Raw genomic sequence first — 17,967 nt, 5'->3', positions numbered from 1 at the left:
CTGTGCATGTATATGATATCCGATGGCTTAACTATAAACATGTTCTGATCAACCTCACCAACAAGCATGATTTCAAACGTATATGGACAAGGCAACTGTGGTTCATAGCAAATCAGAAAATGAGGACTTTCAAATGGAGCCCTGGTTTTACACCAGAGAAAGAATCCTCTATTGTTCCGGTTTGGGTGTCATTCCCTAATCTAAAACCCCATTATTCGAAAAATCTGCATTAATGGCAACAGCAAAGACAATCGGCAATCCTTTGTATGTGTATGAGTTCACTGCCAATGGTAATCGTCCAAGTATAGCGAGAGTTTGTGTCGAATGACTGCCTTGTGCTGCCTATCAATTCTATTTGTATAGTGATTCGTGATCGGCAATACAAGAGGCAGCTATGAGCAGAAAGTAGAATTTTCAAAGATGCCGGACTACTGTTCTCACGGCTCTCATATTGGACACAATGTGTCGCACTGCTTGGTACCGGGTAATAAGCCAGAAAATTCTAGAAACTTGAAGGCCACGGGCACTACAGCTGAACCATCAAAAGTTCAGGCCAGGAAAGACGCTGGTAACGCTCCCAACGACGACCTTGAAAAGCAGGCACAGCAGGCCCTAAATCTGGCAGAAAAAAAGAAGTAGTCGACAATGGAAAATGGTAGAAAGAGGTGAGAAAAGTGGTGTTAAAAACTCCCAGGCAGTGAAAATTAATTCAGCTTTGCTTGTGAAAATTTCGACTGTTGAAAATTACCAAGATCGGCACTCATCACCTCCTCAAATCATTAGATGGCTTAAGCTTAACATGGATGAAATCAAACTTAATGTAGATGAAATCAAATTGAATATTTCATATGTTAGATTTTAATAAATATAAAAGAGTAGTACTTTTTATTTATTTTTTGTATTTAATTCTTGTAAACAAGTAAAGTTTATGTTACTTCAATGTATTTCAATTTTTCATCTTTAATAAAACTTTAACAGGGAACTAGTTATTCCAGCGAACATGAGGAAGTTTATTTATACTAGTACAAATTGGAATTGCAACAGAGTTGGTGCAGTCATGCCTGTACACTTGCATGATGGCACATATAGCATCGAACAGATAGAGAAAAAAGTTTTATTCTCAGGGAAGAGTGAAATTACCAAGCTCTCTGATGTAAAAGTTCCGTTTGATTGATACTTTTTTGAACCTAAAACGTCTCTAAGCTTTTATCAATTAGGATAAGCATAAGGAGATACTTTTTTGGCCAGAAAAGATAAAGTTTCATATCATTCATCTTTTTTTTTTTCAAACTTTGCTTTCAATTCCCAATCAATGATTTGCAACCAGACACCCTTCTATGATTGTTGTATAAGCTGTCATATATCAGAGGCTCAAAACTCACATCATCCACGACATAAACAGGGACAAGGGAAGAAAAAGATACCGAACCACGTAAATTATATGATTCACAGAAAATCAGAGCTGCAGTGCAGCAGTCCTTAGTGCATAATATTACAATGCAAATACTTAAAAAATGGAGACATCCTGATTGCCATTCAGGCTTTGGAGACAGAAACTTATAAATTCAGGGAACAATATCCATGCTGTCCTTGAAGTTTATCTTGTGTGAAAACAAGATCCCGGACCAGATGAATAAAGTCGTGCTTGAGTTGTGCATGAAATCTCAATACTGGCCGCTGCTGCCATTGTCAAGATACCGCTTCCTCCCCCTTTTGCCTATTAAATTCTGAAGTATTCTGTCAGGTGAAAGATGACAGAATTGAGTAGGGAAAAAGGATCATCAGGAAAAAAAGATCATCAGGAGGCTAAGAACACCTTCTGAAGTACTAATAAAGTACTCAAACTACAGTGTTATCTGTCAAAGCGTTGACAGGTGGTTTCATTTTTTTTATGATTGTACATAAAATCCGTGATCAGCATAAGAAACTTGCACGTGAATGTGTTGGCCATTGGAAACAATTCCATTATTGCTAATGGTAGTCATCCCCATTTTCAATCAGGACTTATTAGAATATTCCAGAAACAAAATTTTTTAACTCTGGAATTTAAGAGAGCCGAACACGTGTACCTTGTCTAGTTTGTAAAGGAAGTAGTAACTTTTAACCACACATTTCTTTCAAAGTTTACAGCTTCTTTGGCTTGTGAACAATCAAAAGAAGTGGGACAAGGTTCTTCCTACATAAAACCAAATTGTTGGCAACTTTGTGATTCAAGTGTTTCATCCTTCACCTTGTAGATAATAATGTCAAGGAAAGTTCCATCCATAACCAGTGAAAGCTTTTCTCTCTACCCACAAACGAGACAATGTATGTGGCTGTTGTGCGGCATTGATTCATGTGCGAACACAGAAATTTGGTCTAATAGAAACAAAAACCAAATCCAATAAAGGTGCTCATTTCATGACCAAAAAGAAAGAGCCTATCATTCTATAAGAAGAACATGCAATCTGATCACCAAGCAGCAAAAACCAATCACCCCTCTCTCCCCAGCCTCTTGTCATTGGTAACAAGAATGAAAACCTCAATCTCTTCCCCACCCATCTTTTCTCTCCATCTTCTTCTTCTTCTTCTTCTTCTTCTTACAGTTTCTCTACCATCAATCCAATGTGGTGATCTGGTAGACCAAATTTGCAAGCAAACACCATTCTATGACTTGTGCATCTCTACCTTGAGATCAAACTCTAAAGTCACAGAGTCAGATGTAAAAGGCCTAGCAAGCGTGGTGGCTGACACCCTGTTGGCAAATGCAACTGACACACTGAATTACATCCGAGCTCAGATAAACCAAGCATCGGACCCGGAGATGGAGAGAGCATTGGCCTATTGTGCAGAACTTTACATTCCAGTTGTCAAGTACAATCTTCCTCAAGCCATCGAGGCCCTGAGTAAAGGTCAGTTTGAATTTGCCAGTGATGGGATATCTGATGCCGCTAAGGAGGCAGATGCTTGTGAAAAGAAATTTTCAGGGTCTATGACATCACCGTTAAGTGATAGAAACAAACTTCTTCATAGCCTCTCTGATGTGGCCGTAGCCATTGTCAAGATACTGCTGAAGGGTTGATTATGAATTTTACTTATGAGGAAAATGTTCATTTTCTGCTTGTTTTTAGTCGCGAAATCTTGTGCACTTATTTCCTGCCTGTAAATTTTATTCTATTGGATTGGTAAGTATTGTACTTCAGAGTTCAGACAGCAGTTTCAACTTTCAAGTTCAACCATACATTTAGCATCTTTTCTTGTCGTCTTCATTCTTCGTTTTTGCCCCTTTGCCTCTTTCTTTCTTGTTCTCGCACCACTTTCCGGGCTATCGTTTGGGGTGAAATGGCTTTGGGCCTTGTCAGTTTTTAAGTCAGCCCAATGATTGGCGGACTGGAAATATGACTAAGCAGGAGAGTGACACTGTGACAGGGTGTTGAATGCGATGGGGTGGGAGACTCCATGGCTCTAAATTGGCTTTAAATATCTAGTTATGATATCCTGGATAATTGCATCTGTCTTGTATGGTTTTTTCATTCACGTTTTTGTTTTTCTGGGGGATATTCTCTCAGGAGTCTGAACACATCTGCATGATTGGAATCAATTAATGCCAAATCTAGTGCTTTCTTTGGTTTGAATGGCAGTTAAGGATGACGATTTCAAAGGATATGGAGAGGTGGTACCTCTTTCCCTGTGGCAATTAAAACCCGTCCAGCTCACAAAGATTAAACAAACATGCACACGTGAATCCACATGACATGAAGGAGCAATCCCCTTGACAGGCGGATTTCAGGACTCCAAGCGGGCCTTTCACTGGCCCCCTTCACACGACTGAATCCCCCCTTCAAAATTTGCAAAATAATTCAATCTGCAATGCTCGAAAACAGCATGCTACGTGTACAAAGCAACATGATTCAGGGGGACTTGAGACATCAATCTTATTAGCCTGGCCATCAGATAAACAAGAAAACACTTCCTACCAGAAGCGTTTTGAACTGTAAAGTTAGGGAGCCAACGATTGGAGTGAAAAACAAGAAAGATTACCAATAATAGGTTTGCTAAGACACCAAAACTAGCATTACCTAAAGCTTCAAATAGGACCTCTCCCTCGCTCCAGACTCAGCAGAGTCAAGACTCAAAACAGATAAATATACTCTGATTCACGAGTAAACTTGAGAGTGTTGATCCCAAAGATATTTTGGAGTCAGATCATCCAACAAGAACACTATTATTAAACTATTATTTTGAAATCACAGAGTTCTCATGAATCTAGGAATTTCTTACAGCATATTTTAATGAAAATGATGTATAAGAGGTTAAAAAAAAACTGGTTGCATAAATCTTGCCGTGCCATCTGGGGAGAAATTTGAATTCTGACTTTCCTTAATGGGATATCTCTATAGAGAATACATGATCCCACAACATAAGCGGACAAGGTAAAGTTGTTGTGCAGGCGAATTATTGAGACCATGGCCAAAGGCCACCAAAAATTTACATGGTAATTTAGCTCACCCCCAACTTCAAATAGCATTTACATGCACGGGATAAATTACCAGCAAACTCAAAGTGTAAAGATTTGAAGGCTGTGAATGCAAATAAGGGTCCAGCGAAACGGCTTCGAAGGGAAGTTGTGAACCGCAAAGATTTGTATCTATAGCCACAGATAGAACATTCGCATTCAAACAGCATTTTATTTTATCCAGAAAATCTTCTCAGCTTCTCCTGAGCATCTGAACCGGCAACCTGCTCCACTAAACTGCAGAAGAGAATGCAGATAAGAAATCAGTATTGCAAGACTACCATGCCTCTGTTATCTTAATTTTTAAGAACTTTAAAAACCAAAAATAATACGCAAATGCAATAGAATTTTGTAGCCACTGATTGTTACAAACCTGGGAGACTGAGAGTCAGGTCGATTGGGAATACTTGCAGATGGATTCCCAAAGAACTGAACTGAAATTAGACCTCCCTCCACTGCTCCTGCTGGGACAGGAGATCCTTGAAGACTTGCCACCGTACCTCTGGATGACATTCCTGCAGAAAAGGAGCCAAAATAATTTCAGTCCATATTCAGAGCTTGGAAACAGAGGTCTGCATTCACTCTTAAAACTAATTTGCATAAATATTTCAACTGGCTCTTGCAGGTGGTAAACAGATATTGATGAAACTAAGAGCACCATAGTAGTTAGCAAAAATGAAGTATCTTGCAAAATCAAATTCTTGCAGATCTCATTCCAATTATTAGTTGATATAGAGCCGAAGGTAACATTAAAATTGCTCCCATTTCTAGCACTTTAAAAGAACTGTGTCTTAAGATCTTAAAAAGAATGGAAGTAAGCAATTGCTTTGTTTTGGCTGATAAGTAAGCAACCGACTAATCACTAGTTTCTCAGCTTTAAGCAACCTTAGCCTAGAAAACAAATTTAAACAACACAAAAATCCCACATAAGGAAAGCTACAAAGGAATGAAAACGAAGAAACAGTGATAGAGCATCTTTTACCAGCATTCTGAAAGAATTAAGCCAGAAACAATCGGAAGGGCAAAAATCAAGTATGGTGCTAAAACATTATTAAATCTAAAGTACCATAAATAGCAAATACTCCACTATAAACAAGCCAAGCCAAGGATTTGAATCTTTTAGGATAATTAGAGTTCTTGAAAAGATTGTACTATCCAGTAAGGAAATATTACCTTGAAAAATAAAAACAAGACAGAAGAAGATGGTAAACACCATGGCAAACATGTTGCTGTTAGAAGATGTTGTCTTAGCAGCTTTCATCTTCTTCAAGGCTTTCATCCGCTCAATTCTTGCACGCTTCAACCTGGCAAGTTCTGCTATCTCCCTAATTAACTTCTGGTCAGCCGCATCCAGTGATGGAGCTCTTGGAGGCCTAGGAGGTTTAGGAGGTTTTTTATTACTCAAGCTTTTACGTTTCTCCCTCACTGATTTAATCTCCTTAGCATCTTTACTGTCTTGTCCCTCCATATTCATGCTTGTTACCACCTGCACATTCTCCACACATATCCTACCAGAATTTGAAGCATCACCAGACAAGGATACTCTATCATCTGACCCCTCGGCAAAACTGCCTTTAACCTTAGCAAGCAACAGCTGTGCCTTCTTTTTAACACCAGAAACAGGGCTTCTGCTATAATTTTCTTCTTCACTAACAGCTACTCCATTTTCAAGGTCAAGTTCGAAATCTTTATCCCTAGGAGCCATCCAATGGATCACAACCCACTCCCACAATCTCAATCTACTTTTACTTGGTCAAGTTCTCCCAATGATCAAAGCATCAGACTCTGAGACCAAAAATTCCACCTGAATATCCCACTACAAAAATTGCCTCCCACAAAGATGCATTTTAAACTTTTAACTTGAAGCGGCAAAGACGGCAACTTTACAGCTTTAAACTCAGAAAATATCTTCAATAAATGCACTTTAACTTATCATACACGCTTGTGTCTCCTCTCAACTAAAAAGTATAATCCACATGCATAAAAAAACAACACTTTTTCTCTTTTCCTTTTATATTAGGCTCCTTAGCCAGAACTCCCTCAATATCAAGCCTCTAACTTATAATCCCAATGAGGCAAAGATCAGACCCTGCATCCATTAACAAAATATAGAAAACTCATCACAAAAAATCCCAAAATGACCACAAAAACACCAAGGCAAGCTTGAATCTTTTTCTTAAAGAAAATGAAAATTCAACAGCCTCGGAAACAGCGCAAAAGGACAAAGCTTTGAGGCATACAAAAGCAACACAAACATAAAAAAACCATTCAAACCCAGAAAATGTACCAATCAAAACCCCACATTTATCAACACCCAATAAAGTAAAAAAGCTTCCTTTATCAAAGAAATAAGTATACATATATATAAAAAAATACCTTGGAAAGAAAGCAAGAAGACCCCAGATCCGATGCCCAGAAAACAAGTTTGAAACCAGGCATATGTTTTCCTTATTCCATCTACGAAAAACCTTAGAATATATATATATATAAATATGTATAAACAGATTGGTAAATGTATGCAATGCGGAGGTTTTAACAGCTTTGGATTCAAGACAAAAGAGAGAGAGAGACAGGGTGAGGAGGGTACTTAGAAAGTACTAGATAACTGGAGATTGAACAGACAAGACACTGTTTCAAACGTAACAAACTCGAAACTTCTCTCCTCTCTAACCAAAAAAGTGAAAAAAAGGAGTCTTTGTTTCATTTCTTTGGTTTCTGGTTTGGGTTTTTAAATATAAACTCTATGCTGTCAATTGAAACTGCACCGACACATGGCAGTCCCCATTGGCCCCTCTGTTTTCCTTTTATTTCCCTTTTGTTACCACCATGCTTTTCATTTATCTAATTTTGTCCCCCCCTTTCTTCTTCTTCGTTCAACTTTTTAGCTGTGATGGTGTATTTATTATTCAGAAAATTCAATCTGGTTTGCATGTTTCACATTTTCAGTGGGTTTTCTTTTTCTTTAACACCTTGATACATATTCCATCATCTTTTCAGCATGCTGAAGCAATTGGCCGTGGTTGCCCACAAAAGTGAAGAATATATATAAAAAGCAACCCAAAGCAAAATCTATCAATCATTGTTGAAAATTTTTAAGACCGATCACGTGGATTTCGATAAAGTTAGTACTCAAACATTGAAAACCACAATAAACTGAATAATCCTTATCTAATAATATACAAACGATTTTCAATGACTAAATACAATCAACGATAATGAGAGATTAACGAAATATAATATTATCAATTCGGTTTAAGTTTTTGAATTTTTTGTAAAAATAAATTGTTTTGGTTAAGAAAACATTTTCTCTTTGATTGTTCATGAACCATGAAGCTATTGTTTACTTTTTCTGGGGGACTGAAAAAGGCACACGAGATAAGATTCTAAATTGTATGATTGGCTCAGAAGTAAACAAAAAAGCATGTTACATGTGTTATGAATGACATTATGGTCAGCTTTGTAAGGTAATAACCCAAACTTTATGGGACCTTGCTGCAAGATATCCACCTGCTAGTGATGTCACACTCCCATGACTTCAAATCCACCGTTTTTTAGTATGGGGGCTTGTACTTGTATAAGCTTTTCCTCAGTGAAACAAATAAGAGGAAACGATATAAAAATCTCTTTATAAGTGTGTAAGATTCAGAGTCTTAGTGATCAAATTCAAACTCTAGGCAGCTGAAACATGCAAACGAAGCCAAGACAAAGAAAGTGGTGGGAACAACGTTTTGATTGAATCTGATAATCCGAAATTTATTTAGTTATAAATAATCTGATAATCCGATAATCCAAAAAATAAAAAAGATGTTATCTTTTTTATTAATTTATTTATCCATTTACTAATTTGTCGAGCTTACTCAATTTGTAGCATTTTATCTTGTCCCTGTTTTACTTTAATGGTGAAAAAAAAAAAAACCCAAGAGAGTGAATGGTTTATACATTGAAGATTCAGAGAGTGATCCAAGTAAGAGTCAGAGCCATGGTGATAGTGGTAAAGGACAGCCATGGTTTCATGGCTTTAGCTTCCCATTCTAGCTGGATCAGGATGGGGATATGCTGTCACTCTTTTGATACAAATAATGCCTTTTTTATTATTTTTTTTCAATTCATTCATCCCAAAAAAGATAAAGATGCTATACGCTGCCCAACGACAAGGGAAAATGGAAATAGTGTGTTGGATTAATTGCTAGAGGGTTCAATGCTATCTAGTTGGGAAGCTTAATTTGGACCCATGCCCTAACCATTATTAGATACGATTTTTGGTGGTGTCATACTTCTTTCAAATCTTGTCCCATTCAAAAAAATATCAATTATTATTATTATTATTATTTCTGATATTACTATTTTTCACTTTCATAATCGAAAAATGAAAAAGAACTCAAATTCGAATATGAAGAAGAAAAAAACTATTCTCTTAATAAAAAAAATAAGCAATCGATGAATTAAAACTCATCAAAACTCCAAGATTTTTGTTTTGGAAAGTTGATTTGTCCGCTTTTCTTTAACTTTTATGAAAACTAAATAAACAGAGAAAAAAGAGATGGAAAAGAGCATATAATTTGCATGGTAAGTTCTAGTCCATGCCCTACCATGTGGGATCCTCAAATGTGTTTACCAGACAAGGATGGGTGCATGCATGGATGCAAGTCTATGCAAGATTTGGATGGGACCATATCAGGTAGCAAGCCTACAATCACGTTACAAAGATCTTAACTATGTGACAAAAACATTATTTAGGGCTCATGGGGGTAACCTTGTTTGAGATACTAAAACACCTTAAATTATGATTAATCGATCCTAAATATAAAAGAATTTATATTTAAGATATTGCCGATGTATAATATCTAAATTAGATGAGTTGTGCTACTCCTTTTAAAGTTCACATCAAATGTGGGGGGCAACAGTTTGATATGATTTTTGTGGTGCAAGGGGACGCCGGCTTGGATCTTTTGAAATCGGCCATGGCCCATCAAAGACCAGAGCAACTAACTTTTCACTTATTTTTGGACTGCTCAAGCCCAAGTGAGGGGGTCGGGTCACAGTGGGCACAATTCCGGTGGTCCGGTGGAGCCTCCGCCATTAACATAGTGCACCTCACCACCCAACACCCATGCTGGTTGGGTCCCCCTGGTGTCAAGGTACGAAGAATGGTCTGTGCAACAGTAATCAGATGAATCCCTCCATGGATTTAGTCGAAAAGAATAATGCAAAATCAATCCAATTTTTTATTTAAATTTGTTGGTACTCAAAACTCCAAAGGTTTTGTCAAGCAGCATCCTGTTAAGAGCAATCGAATATTTCATTGGATAGGACTGACGACAGATGACATGGTATCTTCAGATGTAAAGTTGGATAATGTTTGAGGTAGAATGAATAAGTTAAGCAGAGAGACTAGAATTTAATAATGGCTGCTCCGCTTGACGGCTTCGAAGCGAAAACATAGAGACCAAGGTCATTCTTGTTGATTATGCCTCTGTTGATCCTCGATTGGTAGAATTGTTCCTGATGATACAAAAGCAAAATGTTAAGGCTCCAGCGTCTGTGGTATTTGAAATGTGAGCAAAAAATTACAAGCTAACAAAGGCTGTACCTTCAAATTGAGGATGAACTGGGGTACAATACTCTCTTTCACCAAGGCCACTGCACAACCACCCCATCCAGCTCCGGTAAGCCTTGCTCCTAGAGCACTGTTGTCTCGGCACGCTTTTACCAGTTCCTCCAACTCCGGGCAGCTAGTTACAGAAAACAAGGAAAGATCAGCAAATGGTAACTAGCACGCATGTGGACTTGCCCTCAGTAACATCGAAAATAATTGTAAAGGTAGTAGTATAAAAATTTTGTAACCAAAAGACACATCAGAGTCTGGTAATATGACCAAAAAATCATTATCATGCATAAGAAAAGGCTCCACTCAGCTCTGATGAAACAGTAAATGGGGTAGCAAACAATTTTTCTAACAAGGTCATAGTGATGATCTTAGAGAGAAGTTTGAATGGCTATGCACATTCTGATGGTTGTACCTGCATTCATACAGAACACTGCAGCTGTAGTGGCTTTCATTCATAAGATCACCAAGCTTCTTGAGCTTTTCCTCCTCACTACACAATAAATTAATAATTATAAACCATTAGTTTTCAGACAGAACAATTTAGGTATTGATTCGAAAAGGAGAAAGATAAACTTTTAGCCCTTATTAGCAATCATATATTCAACTGCTGCACAAGCACAAGAACTCCAATCGACATCAATTCTGTAGGCACCAACAAATCTTCAAGTGCATGAGTATAGCTCCATTAAACAGAGTTAAAATTCACCGTTGGGAACAATTAGGGAGTAAGAATCCCTTGAAAATTTTATGAGAACTTGTGAAAGACCATAGCTAACTATCATAAATTATAAGTCACCTTAAGCTTGATGACACGGTATCCTTGAAAGCATGAACCCGCTTGGCTTCAGAATACACGTGAGCAGCTCTCTGGAAATTAGAATCGAGTGATAAATGAATACACCCTAATATAAACAAATAAACCAAAATATTTCTTGCTAATGAAGACAGTTAAAAATATACAAAAATTATATCAAGACCAGTGGCAGAATCTAACAAAATTTCACAAAAGGATGAAGACACTATCTCAGGATCACTGGTACTGGTTCCAGTAAAGAAACCAATAACCAAGAGGGTGAAATGTGAATAACGACCCACCAGAAAATACAAAAGTCTAAGGAAAATATGGAAATATATAGGCTCTAAAAATAAAAGGACAATTTTCTTTGTGGATTTCTTGAAGCAGCTCATTGAAATTCTACTATTTAATCCTATGGATCTAACTAATTAAAATAAATAATATGGAATATCAGTTCAAGCAATATCAAAACAATCACCTAAATCATAATTAATTACGATATTAGTTCAATAAAATTCCATCCAACTTCAACCAAAAGAAAGTACCTGATGCAACTTGAAGTGCTTGGCTGCTTTTAGCACATCCAAAGAAGTCGGATTGTCACCCAAGATTGATGGAAGATTCTCCTCAGTGATTTTCTCAATTTCTTCAGTCGTATATGGCTCCTCCTTCAAAAATTCCTGCAGCAAAAAATTAACATATAGTTTAACACAATAGAAGAGAAAGCAATATCATGAATATTCAAGGGTTGGCAACTGAGATTTAAACATAAAACAAGAAATAAACACCATAATATCATGGAGGTAGAAAATTAAATGATAGAAACCTTGACAGCAAGGACAGGATCATTAGAATCATGATCACCAGCAAATTGAACACATAACCCTTCAACATCAGAAAGTGTTTTGACTTTAGATATTGCCTCTTGTGCCTTCATTCCCAGCTTTATACCAAGCACAATCTGAAATTTCAAAGAAAATGCAAATTGTGAGTCTACGTAGAAACACACATGTCAACACACACCCTTCAGGGAATATTAACTTACAGCAGCCAATCGACATTCAACAACTCTGTTATTATAATTTATAGCAGCTGTAACAGCTTTTTGAGATTCTGCCAATGAATGAGCTATCACAAATGTGCCCCCAGCAGGGAGTTGCACATCAGTTGCACGAATAGGATTGAAATCTATTAGCTCAGCAAACCCAGTTTTGGCCATCAGGGAGATTGCCTGTCATAAATAAAAAGATAATAAGTGACACACAATTTTCTATAACCACAAATTAATTTGGTAGCATGATCATGGTAGCAAAAAAAAAAACCTGGTCCATCCCACCAGATTGTGTTCCAATGTGCCTTTCACAATCACATGTAACTTGGGCAAGTTCTTTCTGTTAAATGAAGAGATGTTAGGAACTTAGATTTCGGAATACAACTTGTGATTACCTCAGTGAAAATAGCATACCTTTGGGAAATTAACATCAAAAGCAGCCATAATAGCAATTGTACATGAGCAAACAAATGCTGCAGAGCTTGATAGTCCCGAACCTAGAATAAGGAAATGTAAGCTTAAGAGTCAATTTCTTACATAAAAGAAAATATAAAAGAAAATACGAGTAAAATTTTATTCAATTAGTTTCAATTAACAGCAAAATCTTGATGCAAAAAATACCTGTAGGAACAGTTCCATCAACAAGAACATCAAGGCCAACCGGCACACCGACATCCACTCCTTTTGACTTGGCATATTCATAATAACCTTTATACCTACATGAGCAATACTATTAGCATCACCATTTCATGGCAGCATACTATACCAATAATTTGAAATAACTACATATACAGAGCAAAAGAATTCAATATCTCACCCACAAATGAAATAGTGGTACTTGTATACTTGTGGAAAAGGATAAATATACCAATAATTTGTAATAACTACATACACTGAGCAAAAGAATTCAATATCTCACCCACAAATGAAATAGTGGCCCCATCTATGATTTTTCAAGTCAATTTCCTGCAAAATAAACAATGTCAGGTATTTTGACACAGATTCAGAGCAATACTGTAAGCCAACAGACTCACAAAAGTGGCAATTTTGCAAGTTGCAGGAACAAAGGCAATCAGAAAAGGAAGTTAAATATACAAACTCCTCAAGAAACTTTTGGCAAAGTGTAACATAAGCATGTCAATAAGTATAATTAGCAGAGAACAATAAAGTTACCACATGACCAAAAAAGGAAAAAGTCATAAACCTGGTTAGGATCAGCAGGATAAGTACACGTAGTGTACTTATTATTGACATTAGCGATTCGGAGAAGCTTTTCAGCCTCCCCTTCATCATGCTTTCGGACTGCCACAATCGTGTCTTGTCTGATTGCCATCGGCAACACTGAGTATCCTTCATAGTCAATGTGTTCTCCAATCAAGTTTACTCGCCCTGCATAGCAATTCATGATTAATCAACGAGTTCAAAAATCACCAATGTTCACGATTAAAACAGCCAAACCAAAAAAAAAAAAAACTCTAGAAGGAGAATTCTATTTTTCCGTTTCAATTAGTTGTTTTTAGTCAATACTGTTTGTCTATTTTTCTCAAGATGTTTCTCAGCGACCAAACAGAAAATTATCCAAAACGTAGTTCGAATTTAACAATTACTAAACATGCAAAACACAAATATCAATGAGAGATTTAAATTCAAAATTCAATCTCTCGCTTACTTCTTAACCAACCAAAAACAGAGAAAAAAAAATCAGACCTGGAGATCGAGCGAAGACATCGGGAGGGTGACCGAAGACTTCCAGAAACTTGGACTTCAATTTATCGAATCGAAGCTGAGCTTCTTCCAGCTGAGATCCGTCGCCGTACACCGGTTCCAATGAAGAGTAAATTGGAATCGGAAGCTCTTCGTGCTTCGCCATTGCTCTCTGTCTCTCTTTCTTGATCACCGCAGCAGTTTTAATTGAGCAGCTTTTGAGTTTGGATTAAGCTCTTGCACTCCAAATAATCCAAACCGAAACTGAACAAAGTCTCAAGGAGTCCTCTCTCTTTTAAATTCTTCTTTTTATCTTATTTATCTATTTACCACCAAATTAAAAAATAATTTCCCTTTTCTCGTGATTGAATAGAATATTTTATTTCCTTTTTGGCTTGCACGTGGCTCTTTTTCTGCTCCTTTTCATGTTACGTGGCGGATATCTGTTCCTTTGGAGAAAAAAAGGAGTAAAGCTTGGATATATGCGAGAATCGAGAAGACTGCCCGTGATTTCTGATTGGGAATTACCGCGACGGTAAATATTGTCAGAGATGTAATAAAAAAAATACTTTCTTTGTTTTGAAATATTTATTTTTTTTATTTTTATAAAAATCAAGATAAAAAATTTGAATTTTATACAAGTCACGTTAAAATTTAATTTTTTTATAATATTAATGTTCAATACTTTTTAATTAAAAAAATAAATTCGAAATATATAAAAAGCAAGAATATTAAGTTTTTAGAAAAAAATTATTTTATTTTAAAACATTTCAAATAAAATATGACGAGGAAGTAAAAAAGAGTTTTCGAACATTTTCAATTGTTTTAAAAGGAGTAATCTTTTGGTTCCTAAATATATATTAATTTTTTTATTTTCATGAAAATTAAAAAATTAACTTTTATGTGGTTGATATTAAAATTTTATTTTTTTTACAATAAGATGTTCAATGCTTTTTAATATGAAAAATAAAAATTATGAAAATAAATTTATAATAAAAAATTAAGAATATTAAGTATTTAAAAAATTATTTTATTTTAATATATCCCCTAAAAAAATATATTAAAGAAAAGCATAATATTTTTAAAAACTTAATAAATCATTAAAAAAATTCAAATAAATCTTTATTATTCTATTATATATAATTAATTTTTTATATTTTTATTTTATGTTGTTAGTCGAAATGATAATATGTCACAGCTCAAAACTTAAAATTTAACTTTGTGTGAAATTTTAAAAATAAAATTTAAATAAATTTATAAATTACGAACTCATATTTTTAATAAAAAAACACGCTTGATAGGTGGTGGAGGACTTATATTTATATATCTAAGACTCACCTTATCTTTTAGAAATGTGTGATTTGTGACATTATACTCTCAATTCTACAAAACCCTTGTTGCATTGATTCTTTATTTATAGAGGACAGAAACTCTTACATTAATTTAGATTTACCTCGACTTTTGTATCTTTTGTGAAAATCTCATATCAGTGAAGATCAGGTTTATTAAGATATTAAATGTCACAGGTCAAAATTTAAGCTCAACCTCTATCAAATGTCACACGTTAAAACTTAAAATAAATAACAAATTTATATTCTCAACTCAAAAAATATACCTGATAAGTGATGGAAAACTTATATTTACATATTCAAAACTCACCCTATTAAAATATTCGTGATATAAGGAGAATATAAAAAAATTCAAATTTAAAACAGATTCGAAATTACAAGATAGTACTTGCAGTTAAATGATCATATTGTCTAGGCAATTATCATAATTTATGATGCTGATAGAAATTATTAGTATTTGTAGTACACAATTTGTTAAAAGAAATTTTCTCTAAAAAGTAATTTTTTATATATATATTTTAGAAGTTTTAGGGTTTAGGGTGAGGATCTAAAACATATATTTTTTATTATATAGTATTTCGACATTATTAAGAAAAAGAAACACATCATCATTTTAATGCAGGAAAACAATAGGAGAATAGTTTGATGAGTCCACTCTCCAACGAATTAAATTTGGCAAATGAATATTTGAATTAAATGTGTGTAATCAAAAGACATCTCAACCATTTTCATAAATCATTTTCTATGTATAACGTGAAAAAAAATATTCATGCAATATTTATCAAAATATTTATTTTTGTATTCAAATAAAGGTAAGCAAATGATCAGATTGATTAATTCAATTAGAGAATTTTTATACTTGAATTAATCAAAATATTTATTTAAAAATGAATCAAAATGATTGCAAATTAAGTATTAATCAATTAACTCAATCAGTATTTGAGTATTTAACTCATTAGTTAGTGCATGATCTCTTCAAATCTTCTTCTCAATTAAAAAAACCAATTAACTTAATAAAAATAGAAAAATAATAACAATCTTCTTATTTTTTTTAAAAAAATGACCATATTTTATAGCACAAAAGAATTGATATCGCTGTAAATTTCATATTTTCTCTCTAAAATTCTCTTTCGCTTAGAAAGACCCCAACTTTTCACCAAAAAATTAAAAAAAAAACAATAGATTTGATCTATTATTTTAAATAAAGTGATTATTTTGAACATTATCCTCATTAGTAATATATAAATTCTATGTTGTAAGCTAATTACATGCTTAGCCTATTATAGTATGTTTATAAGTTTGGTTTCAAAATGGTTAAAAATAATTAGTAGTATTAAGTTTAATTAATAAAACTATTATTTTTATCGAGTCTTGAATTTTTAATTTTCCTCATTATTAGTTAAGATAGCGACATGTGATTTTGCTTATGACATATAATTAAATGAAGGATAATAAGATACTTTCGTTGTTTGAATGAATAAAAATTATTTATTTTTAATTTAACATAAAATGATCATAAATAAAAAAATCTTATAAGCACAAATTTATCAGGCCATGTTTTGCTCCTGTTTTTTACCGATTTCCACCCAATTATCCTGATCTCTTGCTTACACGTACGACCTATACCCTTCTAAAACCCTGACCAGAAACCGTAAACCAAACCCATTTTCGAGAGCCTGAAAACAGTCCGCAAACCAACCATGAACGACGAGCACATGTCCATCATACCCCATATCAACGCGAACCCAGAGAGTTTCAGAACTTTCACAGTGAATTTCTTCTCAGAAACCATTAGCACCACAGTAACCGCCACTCCCTCGGTTGTTCGCAAATGGATCTTCAGAGCCCTCAGTCTCCACCGTTTCCGCCGCGACACACTAGTCGTCGGCCTTGGGGTCCAATGGACCCCTACCTTTTCCAGAGACCGTGCTCCAGCAGCCACTCTCCAGCTTTGCGTTGGACGTCAATGCCTCATCTTCCAGCTCCAGCATGCAACTCGCGTGCCCCAAGCTCTCCGCCGCTTCCTGTCTGATCCCCGTACTACTTTCGTCGGCGTTTGGAACTACCATGATGAGGACATGCTGATGAGGTCGAATCATATGCTTACCGTTATGAGGATCGTTGATGCTCGTGATGTTGCTGCTGACAGATGCGGGTTGAGTAAGCAGTTGTCTATGGAGACGTTGGCTGGGGTACTTTTGGGTGCTCGTGGGGTTAGGAAGCCTAGAGAAGTTGGGCTAGTGATTGGGGTGCTTATTGGCTTTCTCCAGAGCAGGTCCAGTATGCTTGTGTTGATGCTTTTGTCAGCTCTGAATTGGGAAAGGCATTGAACGTTTGGAATTGGGAGAACTGAGGAGTGAAGGTTTAGGTGTCATTGCTTCAATGGCTGGTTAGAATGGGTTTTGTTTTTCAGGATATATATGCTTAAAACACGTTTACTTTTGTTCCATGGATATGGATTTTATATGCTAATGCCGTACAGTTTCAAACTTATGTGATCTCTTTTGTTGCTGATAAATGCTTAGTTCTTTTATATCTGAGAAAATGTTGCTGCCTCGGAATGCCATTAAGTTTTGTTGTGTGATTGATCATTTTGCTAAAGTCTCTGTTCCCTCCGTCCTAGAGAAATTTGTGTTGCTGTGATGCAAGTGAACTGAAATCATGGAGATTAATTCTTCTTTCCGACATGGATCTTTGGTGTTGAATTATAATTCAGTTGTTTGATGCTAGATATAGATCTTTTTCCTGGCTTTCAACCAACCCCAGTTTCTTTTCTTGTTAAAAGAAAAAAAAAGGAGTTATATTAAGTAAGTAGCTCTCCTCTTTGAGTTGTTTTTCCATTTAGGGTTTAGTTGAGAGAGCTGAGGTTTGATCCTTCTTCTTTACATGGTATGACATTAATAGTGCCTTGCTTGAGATAGACCTTAGTGTTTATGCATCAAGTGTGTTTGACCAAAGCTTGTA

At 35.4% G+C, this 17,967-nt stretch overlaps 3 protein-coding genes and 1 pseudogene across 3 annotated transcripts; 2 read left to right on the top strand and 2 right to left on the bottom strand.

Moving 5' to 3' along the window:
- The first annotated feature begins 2,263 nt into the window (after positions 1–2,263).
- Positions 2,264–3,229, top strand: LOC110422125 (Plant invertase/pectin methylesterase inhibitor superfamily protein). The gene has a single exon (XM_021435912.2). It carries the CDS (start codon positions 2,441–2,443, stop codon positions 3,059–3,061), a length of 621 nt encoding a protein of 206 aa, XP_021291587.1. The 5' UTR covers positions 2,264–2,440; the 3' UTR covers positions 3,062–3,229.
- A 958-nt stretch (positions 3,230–4,187) lies between these two features.
- On the bottom strand, positions 4,188–7,209 carry LOC110422124 (uncharacterized). The gene is made up of 4 exons (XM_021435911.2): positions 6,872–7,209; positions 5,669–6,584; positions 4,869–5,010; positions 4,188–4,732 (listed from the first exon to the last, which is right to left on the bottom strand). The coding sequence occupies exons 2-4, from the start codon at positions 6,198–6,200 to the stop codon at positions 4,672–4,674; spliced, it is 735 nt and encodes a 244-aa protein (XP_021291586.1). The 5' UTR covers positions 6,201–6,584; positions 6,872–7,209; the 3' UTR covers positions 4,188–4,671.
- A 2,473-nt stretch (positions 7,210–9,682) lies between these two features.
- On the bottom strand, positions 9,683–13,966 carry GALK (Mevalonate/galactokinase family protein). The gene is made up of 13 exons (XM_021435206.2): positions 13,658–13,966; positions 13,155–13,339; positions 12,870–12,916; positions 12,572–12,666; positions 12,365–12,447; positions 12,222–12,290; positions 11,945–12,130; positions 11,726–11,860; positions 11,445–11,579; positions 10,900–10,970; positions 10,516–10,593; positions 10,086–10,227; positions 9,683–9,997 (listed from the first exon to the last, which is right to left on the bottom strand). Exons 1-13 carry the CDS (start codon positions 13,818–13,820, stop codon positions 9,887–9,889), a joined length of 1,500 nt encoding a protein of 499 aa, XP_021290881.1. The 5' UTR covers positions 13,821–13,966; the 3' UTR covers positions 9,683–9,886.
- Positions 13,967–16,703: 2,737 nt separating this feature from the next.
- LOC110422190 (3'-5' exonuclease-like) lies at positions 16,704–17,356 on the top strand (annotated as a pseudogene).
- The last annotated feature ends 611 nt before the right edge of the window (positions 17,357–17,967 follow it).

Source organism: Theobroma umbraticum, unplaced genomic scaffold (assembly GCF_002168275.2).
Source record: "Theobroma umbraticum cultivar Fairchild unplaced genomic scaffold, ASM216827v3 scaffold_130.0, whole genome shotgun sequence".
NCBI classification, from domain to species: Eukaryota; Viridiplantae; Streptophyta; class Magnoliopsida; order Malvales; family Malvaceae; genus Theobroma; species Theobroma umbraticum.
This window is presented reverse-complemented; position numbering and strand designations above follow the sequence as displayed.